We start from the raw sequence: 13,104 nt of genomic DNA, 5'->3' as shown, positions 1-13,104 counted from the left end.
AACATATTCAACAGAAAAAAAAAAAGTTTTTTTGTTGTCTGCCCTTTCATTTTTAGAACAGGGTATTTATTCACGAAAAATAGGGAATAATGAGACTATTAAGTAGAATAGTGATCTTTCCCTTAACCTGAGCCTACATGTTATTCTTACAGGAAGTAAGTATAAAAACTAAGTAAAAAGAACATTTTCTTTTATGTAGCATTCTAATAATGATCATCAGTTTGAGACACTCTCTAAAAATAAGCCCAAACTTCTACAACAGATAAAGCCATACAAAAAAGAAAAACAAGTTTCTTTTTAAATTAGCTTCATATAATAAACAATATCCTTTCTAAAACTTACTAGAAAGTAACATTTTATTATATACTTCATAAAATATGTATAAGGTACTAATTCAGCATTCAACATCTTGTTATTTCTACTGCTATTTCTATTCCTTTCACTTTTTTCAAAAGAATTTCTCATTTATTATCTAACTTGAACTTCACAATAACTGACAACATAGGTAAGACTGCCTTTATCACATTGCAGAGGTCCAAAAGCTGAGACACATGTTTATCTTTCCCATCTTAATGTAATCTGTAAGTTGTAAGATATAACTTGATGGGAAATGTCAGAAATGATTTTTGAATTAAATGCCTACTTATTTTTTAATAAAAATTCAAAGATATGTGTCACTGGACTGAACTGCTATGCAACAAAATGTTACGACTCTAGACTCCCCAGGTTTGCATTCCAGCTCTGCCAAGTACTACCTATGTAAGTTTGAGCCATCTGCTTAATGTCTCCGCTTTAACTCCCTGATTTGTAAAATGGGAATAATACCACTACCCATCTCCTAGAGTTGCTGAGTGGGAAAATCATCTATGTATCTTAAAGATACATTTAACGAGGCCTGGCACATGGAGTAAGTGCTGTATACATTTTAGCTTCGTTATTATTGTTGTTCTTACTAATATTACCTGCAAAATTCGGATTATAATGGCACCTACCCATTCAGTTGTTTTAAGTATTAAATGAGTTAATAAGAATTAAGTGCTCAGGGACACCCCGGTGGCTCAGTGACTGAGCATCTGCCTTCGGCTCAGGGTGTGATCCTAGGGAGTCCCGGGGTCCTGGGATCGAGTCCCGCACTGGGTTCCTCACAGGGAGTCTGCTTCTCTGCCTCTGTCTCTCTCATGAATAAATAAATAAAATCTTAAAAAAAAAAAAAAAAAAAGAATTAAGTGCTCAGCATAGCAATAAGCATTTAGGTAGGTACTCAACCAATGCTGCTACTGTCTGTTTACTGCCACAGTCTGCGGGCTCTATGATGTGGGGCAAAGCTCTTAGTTTTAGTTTCCACATCTTTAAAATGAAGTCATAATAGTCCCTTACACCAAGGTTATGGTAAAGACTGAATGAGATACTTCACATAAAAGCTCTCAGTAGAGGGGCTCCTGGGTGGTTCAATCAGTTGAACATCCGCCTTTGGCTCAGGTCCCGATCTTGGGATCCTGGGATCAAGCCTCACATTAGACTCCCTACCCAGTGGAGAGTCTACTTCTCCCTCTCCCTCTGCCCTTCCCCACCCTGCTCATGCTCACTCTCAATCTCTCTCTCAAATAAATAAAATTCTTTTTTAAAAAAAGCTCTCAGTAGAATACCTTAGACAACAAAAGTATTCAATAAAACTCACTTTTAAAACAAATCTTATTCAGTATTTTTTTAAAAAAATACTTTGAATTAAAGCACTCAATATTAACATTTTAGGTATGGTATGAATGATTACAAAAATTAATAATGTTCAGACAAATTCAAATATGTCCCCTCAAAAATTGTTTTTAAACATTTTATTTATTGATTTGAGAAAGAGTGCACGCAAGCTGGGGTGGGGTAGCAGAGAACAAGAGGGAGCAGGAGAGAGACAAGTAGACTCCCACACAGAGAGCAGAGCCCAATGTGAGGCTCCATCCCAGGACCCTGAGATCAAGACCTGAGCCGAAATTAAGATAACTGAGAACTTGATAACTGATAGCTTGTGCTATTGATTGTCAAGACGCTAAACCAACTGAGCCACCCAGGCACCCCTCCAAAAAATTCTTTTTTTTTTTTTTTTAAGATTTTATTTATTTATTCAAAGAGATGCAGAAAGAGAGAGAGAGAGAGAGGCAGAGACACAGGCAGAGGGAGAAGCAGGCTCCATGCAGAGAGCCTGACATGGGACTCGATCCAGGGTCTCCAGATCACGCCCTGGGCTGCAGGCGTCGCTAAACCGCTGCGCCACCGGGCCTGCCCCCCTCCAAAAAATTCTTAAACCTAACATTTATTTTAATTACTTCAGTGTGTTAAGGCATTATAAGGCCTGCAAGCTTCCATTCCTCCTGCTGATATTGATTATATACACTTCTGTCAATGAATAGAAGGAAATAATAACCAACATTCATTGCATATTTACATTATGCCACATATTTTTCTAAGTACTTTATATATATTAACACAGTCAATCCTCATGACATCCAATAAAATAGCTTCTATTATATCTCAATTTTACAGATGAAGAAACTTGAAACAAAGAGAAATGTTTAAGGTATACTGTATCTGAAGAGGTCAACTGCCCATTTTACTTGGGAAACTGCTATAAAAGACAGCATTTATCAAATCAGTAAAGTCATAAACTTCTCAAAAGAAAATAAGACATTTTATGCAGAAATCTTGCAGGGGAATTCACATGTGAATAGTGTAGTTCATAGTGTATTTCTAGATATGTGTGGTTCAAAACAAGAGCCATCAGCTACATGTGGCTATTGAGCATCTGATATGTAACTAGCACAAACTGAGATGTGCTGTTAAGTAAAAAATACACTTCAGATTTTGAACTTAATATAAAAAAAGTAAAACATCCCATTAATAAATTTTGTACTAATCATATATTAAAATTATAATATTTGGATACACAAGGTTAAATAAAATATGATTAAAATTAATTTCATGTTTCTTTTTTTTTAATTTCATGTTTCTTTTTACATTTTTTTAATGAGACTACCACAAAATTTTAAACTACATATGTGGCCAACATTATATACATTATATATCTATTGGACAGTGGTTCAGGCTTAGGAAGTGAGACAGTAGTAACAGAGAATTGTTATCAAAGTTCTTTTCCCAATTACACATACATACAGATTGATTATATATGTATATACATACTGCTGCGCACACACACACACACTCTGCTCATGAGAACAGAGGAACATGCTACACTAATACTTCACTATTTCCAACATACAAGATTGGTATATGACTAGACTTTGTGGATGAGGGGGAAAAAGTAAATCTAAGAGGAAATAACAGTCCAGGGAAAAATTTATTTTCTTTTAAACTGAAATCATAAGGGTTCCTTTAATCAAAAAAGATCTAACCACTTAGTTCCAGGAATATAATAAATGCCAAGTCTATGTGGTAAGTAAAATTTAAATTTCCTGATGGCTTAACTGGCAGACTATTAAAATATCTGATGCTTGATATCTGGTATCTTCCAGAAAATATCCAGTTTATGGATACCTGTCACATTGTTTTGATCAATTTACACATTTAACTGATTCTTCTAAACGGATACTGGTCCACTATATAGAAGAAAATTACTCCATAAAGTTTACATCAGATATCTGGAAAAGTCACATTTATAGTCATGGCTACTATCAGCTGTCAAGTCAAAGAATATTGAAGAAAACTAAGAATTTTTAATATATGCTGGTTAATTTATCATCTAAGTGACATATGTAGGATAACAAAAAAATTGAAATGGTTAAGCAAATTCTGCATTTTAAAAGGTTCTTTTCTTCTGGTTTTAGTTTTGTTTTGTTTTGAAGATTTTATTTATTTATTCATGAAAGACAGACAGAGAGAGAGAGAGAGGCAGAGACACAGGCAGAGGGAAAAGCAAGCTCCACGCAGGGAGCCCGACGTGGGACTCAATCCCAGATCTCCAGGATCACACCCTGGGCCAAAGGCAGCGCTAAACCGCTGAGCCACCCAGGCTGCCCTGGTTTTAGTTTTAATTGGAACTATGATTTGAGAAGCCATGGTAAGAAAGTAAATTAATAGGAACCATAAAAATAGAGTTGCTAAATAAAGTATACACTAAAATTTCTTCTTCAGATTACTTAAAACATTATTATTATTTTTTTTTAATGGTAACATACATCAGTTTGTACTGAAAACTAGTTAATTCCAGAATTTCTCAACATTAAAACCATTTACGTTTGGGACTGGTAATCTTTGTTGTGGAGGGACTGTCTTGGGCATTGTAAGATGTTTAACAGTATCCCTGGCATTTACCCAGTAGATGCCAATAGCATACACTTCAACAGTTATGACAACCAGAAATATCTAAATACTGTCAAATGTCTTCTGTTGGGTAGAAATCTCCTTCAGTTAAGAACCACTGCTCTATTCCTTGGTGAAAATTACTTCAGCAATTTTAGGGTCTTTTCACAAGGCACCCCCAAATAGCTACAGCAAATCCCATCAAACGATATGCAGAATAGCTTAGGTATATTTCTATTTGCGTGTGTGCACTGGAATGTTTTCTGGAGAAATGTTTTACAGTTTTCATGAAGTCCTAAAAAGAATTATCCCTGGCAATTTAATGGCAATTAAAAAGAGGTTAAGAATTAGTGCTTCAAGGGATCCCTGGGTGGCGCAGCGGTTTGGCGCCTGCCTTTGGCCCAGGGCACGATCCTGGAGACCCGGGATCGAATCCCATGTCGGGCTCCCGATGCATGGAGCCTGCTTCTCCCTCTGCCTGTGTCTCTGCCTCTCTCTCTCTCTCTCTGTGACTATCATAAATAAATAAAAATTTAAAAAAAATGTTTAAAAAAAAAAAAAAAAAAGAATTAGTGCTTCAACTAAAATATTCACTGGGTCATGAAGCTATTTTTTCCAAGATAAACAGTGAAAATACTGTTTTACACACAGCAAATAATTTGCTTGTGCTATCAGTTATCAGGCAAAATTGCTTTTACCACACTTATAAACCTTTCACTCAACATTTACTGAGTACATCTGGTATGCTACGCAGGGTTATTAGTATTTGAAAGCTAAATTTTAATTCACCCTTACCAAGAAAAAAAAAAGATTTATAGCAATATAAAGTCCATATTTATTGCATATAATCAACTGAGAATTTCTGCTTCTCAAAGGTTAACATAAGAAAAAATACACTAGTTATAATACTAGCATCTAAAGATAAAATAAAGATAAATAAATAAATGTAATTTACATTTTTGGTAAAAAGATTTTAAATAAATCTGAAAGAAACTTAAAGATATTCATAGATACTCATATGAATTATTATCCAAATACATTTCTTTCCATCTTTTCCTTCTTTCCTTGCTTAATGAAAACAAAAGTGTGCTAAATGACATGCTATCAAACACAGTAACTAAACACAGAGTACCAAGTTGAATAAAAAGAATGTGAGATGACCAAGTGCTTTCCATCATGCCTGCAACATAGCAAAATCTCATGGGCCCTTTCTTCTCTTTCTTTCTGTTCTCCAGAAGCTCACAGTCCTATCTCCAAAAATGCCACGTCTTAGGTTTATCTTTTAAGTTATCTTTTAGGTGCTACACAATAAAATCCTCTTTTAGTATTCATAGTTAGCTTACATAGTGATTCAAACTATGTAAGCTAATTAAATAACAGCTACATATGTAAAACATTTGAATAACTTTAATTCTATAATCTCCATAAACATTTCTCTTTTTTTAAGTGAATTATAGTATATTCATATAGCAGGATAACATATATCAATGAAAATGAGTAAATCAGAGATACATCATCTATCAAAATGGACAAATATAAAAAACAAAGTGCCAAAAAAAGAACATATACAATTTCTTAAATTTATATGAATATAAAAAGCAATCTACATTACTAGTTATTTTTGTTCCCTCTTTACATATGCATAGTTATCTATAGTCTAATCATATGATAAGCAAATTCAGGATAATGAAAGAGAAGGGAGAGGGAAACAGAATCAGTGAAGGTTATACAGGGCCCTTTAGCAATATCTGTAAGGGTTTGTTTGTTTAATTTCAGTTAGTTAATATATAGTATAACACTGTATACCTTGTTTTTAAAGCAAATAATCCCCAAGTATCCTATTCCTCCTGTGGTGCAGTTTAAAGTTTACAGGACCACTAACCTTTTTTGGATTACCCAACTGTGATATACAATGTGAAGAGCTATTGCATTCAATAAGTGGTTTGGGAATAATAGACACTAATATAATCAATAAATACATAAGGAATAGCTAGAGTATATCTGCTTCCAGATTAACAAATGGATTAAGCTAGAATGAGCACAGTGAAAGAATGATGCTTAAAAATATGTGGTAAATAAATCTTTACAAATAAGTTAGAAAATAACTGTCCACAAGTGAACGTATCACCACAAAAAATCAATACCATCATATCTAGCCAAAAGCTAAACTACTAAGAGAATACATCTAACACATAAGTGATTTTTATAAAAGAATGAAGATTTTTGTTTATTTTATATACCAGCAACAATTAACTGAAAATATTACTTAATAAAATTATACTTCACAGAAGAGATGTTATATTGATAATGGTATCTCACACGGAAAAATTATAAACATACAACATCACAGACTGCCTGGAGAGGAAAAAACAGTTGCAACTCAAGTGAAAAATATTACATTACTTACATATTTACCTGCACAGCAAGAGAAGCTGCATTGTCAGAAAGCAAAATTTGCTCCCCTGTGGAAATACAATGAAAGGTCTGAGTCAAAAGTGAGATTGCTAAACAAGTAAAATATAAATACTTTTCTTTTAAAACACTATTCCTATTTTTAAAAATAAAAGGTATAGCCTTTCACTAAAGTAATTAAGTTCTATATCAATGCTATTGTCCAATCATAATTTTGATTAAATTACCACAATATGTACATAATGATAAAACAAGACTATTTCCTCTAAAACTAATTGATCATTTATTGCATTTTATCAACAATATTTAATTAAAATCACTCAAAAACAAATTCATTTTTCAACTTTTCAAGAAATATTATTCCTCTTTTCATTAAAATTAAGTAAAATAGTATGTGCTCAAACCCCTTTAGTTAAAAGTAAAAGCATTTAAAATCATATAAAACCAGCTTGCAGTTAATATTGCACAGTGTGTCTAGGTCTGTCACACAAAAGAAAGATGACAAGTTTGCTGCAATAAAAATTCCATGCTTAGAAGACTAGGGCTGCTCACTATTAGTCTTCATTACTTTGCAGTCTTCTGACAACTGCAGCAGGCTGCTGAGCCCCAAATGGGGTCCATAATGTGATCTGATGATATATGAAGAGCTGCTAAAGGGAGCCTGAACCATCCTAGCCTATACATTTTAACAGTTCCTTTTTACTGAGAACCCACTTTACCACAGGACTTCAAAAATCTGCTGTGTCAGCTATTGGTGCAGTAAATCTGCCAACTGCTCCTGCAACCACATCATTTTACACTGCCTACAGCAGCCAATATAATGAGTCAATAATAAACTAAGGACCTTATAGGCCATGAATAGTTGGTTTACACTGGCAGATACAAGTTTAGATAAAATCTCCTAGACATATTATACAAGAGAACCCTTCTTTATGTTCTTTCAGAAGTGATATTATTGAGGGGTTGTTTTTCTTTTGGGTTATAAATATATATATGTATATATATTTTTAAGATTTTACTTATTTATTGAAGACAAAGAGAGCACAAGCAGGGGAGGAAGGGGCAGAGGGAGAAGGAGAAGCAGACTCCCTTTGTGCAGGGTGCCCAATGAGGGGCTCCATCCCAGGACCCTGAGATCCATGAGCTGAGCGGAAGGCAGACACTTAACCAACTGAGCCACCCAGGCAACCTAGATATATTTTTATACGTAGCCATTTTTAATTGTGAACAAGTACCTACCTTTCAGTTGTTGATACAAGGTAGCATTTTCAGGCCAAGGTTCTGCAGCTGTGGAGACAAGGCAGTGACAATTAGGCACATAGGGCAAAAACGTATCAATAACCAAAAAAATTAATAAGCACAAATATCTGCCTAGAGCATTTAATTAAGGTCAATTGCCAAGGTTACCTTAAATATGGCAACAAACCATACCACCTTAGGTTGCATGGTATCCTGTATAAGTAGGTTAGATAATTTCTTTTAAATGCACGTTTGGGGGACACCTAGGCGGCTCAGCAGTTGAGCCTGCTTTTGGCTCAGGTTGGGATCCCAGGACCCTGCGATTGAATCCCACGTCAGGCACCCCAAAGGGAGCCTGCTTCTCCCTCTGCCTATGTCTCTGTGTCTCTCATGAATAAATTTTTAAAAAAGATTTTATTTATTTATTCATGAGAGACACACAGAGAGTGAGGCAGCAACACAGGCAGACGGCAAAGCAGGTTCCCTGCAGGGAGCCCAATGTGAGACTCGATCCCCAGACCCGGGATCACATCCTGAGCCAAAGGCAGATGCTCAACTGCTGAGCCACCCAGGCGTCCCAATAAATAAAATCTTTAAAAATATACATACATATATATATACACACATACATATATATGTATATATATGCATGTTTGGTTTATTATTTGGTGGGGAGTTGTGGTGTTGTTTTAGCAGAGAAGAGGTGGAAGACATCTTGCCCAATCAAAAATGAAAATTTAAAAACTAAAACAGATGATATGCTACTATTCTTTTAGCCTCCAAACATAGCCATTCCAAAATATTACTTAAAAGATACTAATTTGGGGATGTCTGTCTGGCCCAGTCAGGAAAGCATGCAATTCTTGATCTTGGGGGTGTGAGTTCAAGCCCCACATTAGTGCAGAGACTACTTAAATAAATAAATCCTAAAAAATAATAATAATAAGATATTGAATTCGATTCACTATCAAAAAATAGTGAAACAATATTTATAATATTTTATTGTAAACTTTCAAAATTTCAAACAGACAACACTATACAAAAGAATCAAATATATCTTTTTCAGGCTACACATCTTTCCTTATAAATTGGTAGTATTTAAACATACAGAAGAACCCTGTTGTATTCTAGAACATTCCATTGCCTTGAACCCACCACCACCACTCCACAAAAACAAAGTAGAGTGGCATGATGAACCTGTAAGTACCTACGATGTGAAATAAAGCTAATAAAACTAATTTTAAGCCTGAAGCCAAGCTTGACCATAACTCTTAACATCTCATTGAGATGCACTAAATAGTCTAGGGAGCAAGGAGGCCTTTAATTTGCTTTTACTCATACTTCAGAATGAAAAGGGAAAAAAATCATATTATTATAAATGCTACTTTTGGTTTGGTTTGGGCTATACAAAATTAGGCTCATATTTAGGAATAATACCATGAAAACCTCAAGCAACATACACCATACATAGTTTTATATGCTGTTGCTCATAATATTATACATATACAGGGATGCATGGGTGGCTCAGCAGTTGGGCGTCTGCCTTCGGCTCAGGGCGTGATCCTGGAGTCCCGGGATGGAGTCCCACATCTGACTCCCTGCATTGAGCCTGCTTCTCCCTCTGCCTATGTCCTGCCTCTCTCTCTGTCTCTCATGAATAAATAAATAAAACCTTTAAAAATATATGTATTATACACATACATAAAAGCTAGTGAGTTTCAACTCACATACCAAAAAGGCAGTAAAACTAAATATTTAGTATACGTTTCTGTAAACTTTTAACAAAATAGAATTTCAGGAAGAACCCAATTAACCTGTGTAACACAGTTTTTTTTGTTTTGTTTTTTTTTGTTTTTGTTTTTGTTTTGTAACACAGTTTTTAAAACAAAAGTCAAGGAAACAAAAACAAGCTGACATCAGCAAATTACTAAAAAATAACCTTTTAGGATAAACTGTATGGTCAGCACACCTATACCGTTTACATCTATATGAGAAACAATACCATGAGGTTCATTTGTTATAAAATCCTACATCATTGAAGATTCAATTATTTTTAAAAAGATTCAATTATATGCATCCAAATCTAATTAAAGCAATGAAGCATATAAGTAAAATTTACAAAAATTTCAAAGATACTGAAACTAAGTTTCTTGAGGTCATAGATATGTCCCATCTGTATAGGCTACCCTGATACTTGATTAAACCTACCACTTTGTTCCCTAAACATTCTGGCTAATCAAAATTTTACTAAACTTAATATTATCATCTATGCTAAAGCAATAGGGTGTTCTAATTAAAAATTCTGATAATTTTAACTATGGTTAGCTTGATTTTATATGTAATATACATGGATTACAAGTTTTCAAAACAATGCAGTAACATACACTTAGCATTAAGCACATACACGATATAATTTAAGTATTCTCTGATTAATCAGAAGTTACTTCACTATTGGGCAGTATCGCAGAGTTCTCATATGAACAGAAATTTATGTGTTCAGGTAAATGTTAATTTATTATCACTACCATGGATTCTCTAGATCTAATACAACAGACATATGTGAAAATAAAGAAATCTGGAGACATGTTACCTGATTACAAATAAAAATAAAGAAGCTGCCTACAGGGATCCCTGGGTGGCACAGCGGTTTAGCGTCTGCCTTTGGCCCAGGGCGCGATCCTGGAGACCCGGGATCGAATCCCACATTGGGCTCCCAGTGCATGGAGCCTGCTTCTCCCTCTGCCTGTGTCTCTGCCTCTCTCTCTCATGAATAAATAAATAAAATCTTTAAAAAAAAAAAAAAAAAAAAAAGTTGCCTACAAATACTGAAATCTCTGTTATTAATAAGAACCTAAAGATGGAAACTGGGGTGAAGGGGTATATTTTCCTTGTTCCAGAATATGACACATATTCCAACTTAGAAACTACTGTTGAAAATAAATTCTCAGGGATGCCTGGGTGGCTCAGCGGTTGAACACATATATGCCTTTGGCTCAGAGTGTGATCCCTGGGTCCTAGAATCAGGTCCCACATGGGGCTCCCTACAGGGACCCTGCTTCCCCCTCTGCCTATGTCTCTGCTTCATTCTCTGTGTCTCTGGTGAATAAATAAAATCTAGAAAAAAAAATTCTCAGAAAGTAACTGCCAAAAACATCTGGTGTTACCTTCACAAATAGAATCTATTATTTAAAAAGAGAAGGCAAATAGGTTGATAAAACCCTATATCTATGTCAGTTTAGCAGCATGACATTTTAGTGCATCCATGGACCAGGAGGCAAGAAATGGTAGAGTATGCAAGGAATGATCGACTACCCATCTCACCCATGAGCAGCTCAAAGCATACAAATATCACTGATTTAAGTGCATCACCCACATGAACCAGCTCAAGTAATTACATTTTAAACATGACATGGGACAAGAAAGAGCTTGAATGTCATTTGATAGAGAACCAAAAGTGAAAATCCTAAGTTGTGTGGCATGGTAATGGATCTACAAACCAACCGCGTAGGTACCTTTCCAGGAAACGAACTCTATTAACTGCCTTCATAAGTAAATCCATGAATCATGAACACTCTTATCCACACCTGACAAAGAACAATGCCTATTTCTCAGATTGGATAACATTAATGAAAGTCTTCTTTACCAAGAACGCCTATTACCTGAAAGACAAAGCCCCAAAATGCAACTGCTTTCCTATTCCTCTTTCCCAAGGTTAGGCAAGCCAAAACCGACCCATTGCCCCGATCATGTATAAAAGAGGGAGATTAAAAATTTTTAAATTACAGTGCTGACAACAGCCCTTAAAAATCTGTAGCATTTAAAAAGAAACATCTTACGTAATAATAAAACATTTTTATCTCTTACTAGTTTTACCTCCAGTGACCTAAAATGTTTTAAATCATAAACAAATTCAATAGTGAATAAAAGTTCATGACTCATCTATTTTCAGCTTCTACCACCAAAAACACTCCCCAGTGTGAAGTGCCTTATTAAACTCACCTTTGGGAAAGATCAGCCTTAGAATACATACAGAAGGTGAGACCCATTTAAATAAAATTTTAAAAATAAAAAAAAAGAAAGTGAGACTCAGGAGCACCAGGATGGCTAAGTCGCTTAAGCATCTGCCTTCAGCTCAGGTCATGATCTCAGGGTCCTGGGATAGAGCCCCACAATGACCTCCTTGCTCAGTGGGAAGCCTGCTTTTCCCCTCTCCCTCTGCCCCTACCCCTGCTTGTGCTCTCTCAAATAAATAAATAAAATCTTTAAAAAAAAAAAAAAAAAAAAAGGTGAGACTCAAAGTTTCTGGAAAAATTTTGGTAGGATATGGGGGACTGAGAGAGACTGTTGCTCAATGCTGTTAAGGTACAAGATACTGGTATTATTAGCACATCAAAAGTAAACTTTATGCCTAAAACACATCAACAGTTGGTGTGGCTCTTGGAATAAAGATCAGATTCCTCAACTTGACCTTACACATCACCCTCTCTATCTCTCTGGCCTTCTGACCTCACCGCACTCTACAATCTGGCCACACTGGCCTTCAGTCAGTTTCTGGATGCACCATGTTCCTTCCTGCCCCAGAGATTCATTTGTGCTGTTTTCTCTGCCCAGGAGCTATCTTCCACTGCTACTGTATCAGCTCAAACATGCTGAGATGTTCGTCTGGCTTCCTGGACGTGCCACCTGAGCAACTGCACAAGGCTGGTGCTTAGAAGGGCTCCACACTTGGTTTAACGTTCTCTTAGTCTTAGCATTCTTTGAGCAGGGGCCTCATGTGATCCTTTTGCACTGGGCCCTACACAATATGTAGCCAGTCATGTCTTCAGGGAAGCCTTCACTGACCCTCCTTGAATAGTTCAAACACTCTTTACTAGCTTGACAGCAAGTACCACTTAATGCAGACAATATTTTTACACTGATTTGAGGACTGATTGTTTATTTCCCCTAATAGAACATAAAAACCATGAATCCAGTGTTCCTTTCTGATCTTTGCTTACCACTTCATCCCCAGAACTTACTACCTAATCAGTAAATGTTGGCTGAATGTTTTTTTTTTTAATTTTTATTTATTTATGATAGTCACAGAGAGAGAGAGAGAGAGAGAGAGAGAGGCAGAGACACAGTCAGAGGGAGAAGCAGGCTCCA

The 13,104-nt window shown here is 35.6% G+C and overlaps 1 protein-coding gene across 5 annotated transcripts in view; it reads right to left on the bottom strand.

The window, feature by feature from the left end:
- MTX2 (metaxin 2) overlaps window positions 1-13,104 on the bottom strand; it is a 66,643-nt gene that overhangs the window by 31,922 nt on the left and 21,617 nt on the right. For all 5 annotated transcript variants that reach the window (XM_025460289.3, XM_049106200.1, XM_049106202.1 and 2 more), the window contains exons 2-3: window positions 7,960-8,007; window positions 6,724-6,770 (exon numbers count right to left, since the gene is read on the bottom strand). In XM_025460289.3, the coding sequence (XP_025316074.1) occupies window positions 6,724-6,770; window positions 7,960-8,007 (95 nt within the window). The remainder of the gene's footprint in view (window positions 1-6,723; window positions 6,771-7,959; window positions 8,008-13,104) is intronic.

This window comes from Canis lupus, chromosome 36 (assembly GCF_003254725.2).
Source record: "Canis lupus dingo isolate Sandy chromosome 36, ASM325472v2, whole genome shotgun sequence".
Taxonomy (NCBI): domain Eukaryota; kingdom Metazoa; phylum Chordata; class Mammalia; order Carnivora; family Canidae; genus Canis; species Canis lupus.
The sequence above is the reverse complement of the archived record's forward strand: the minus strand, read 5'-3'. Positions and strand labels throughout refer to the sequence as shown.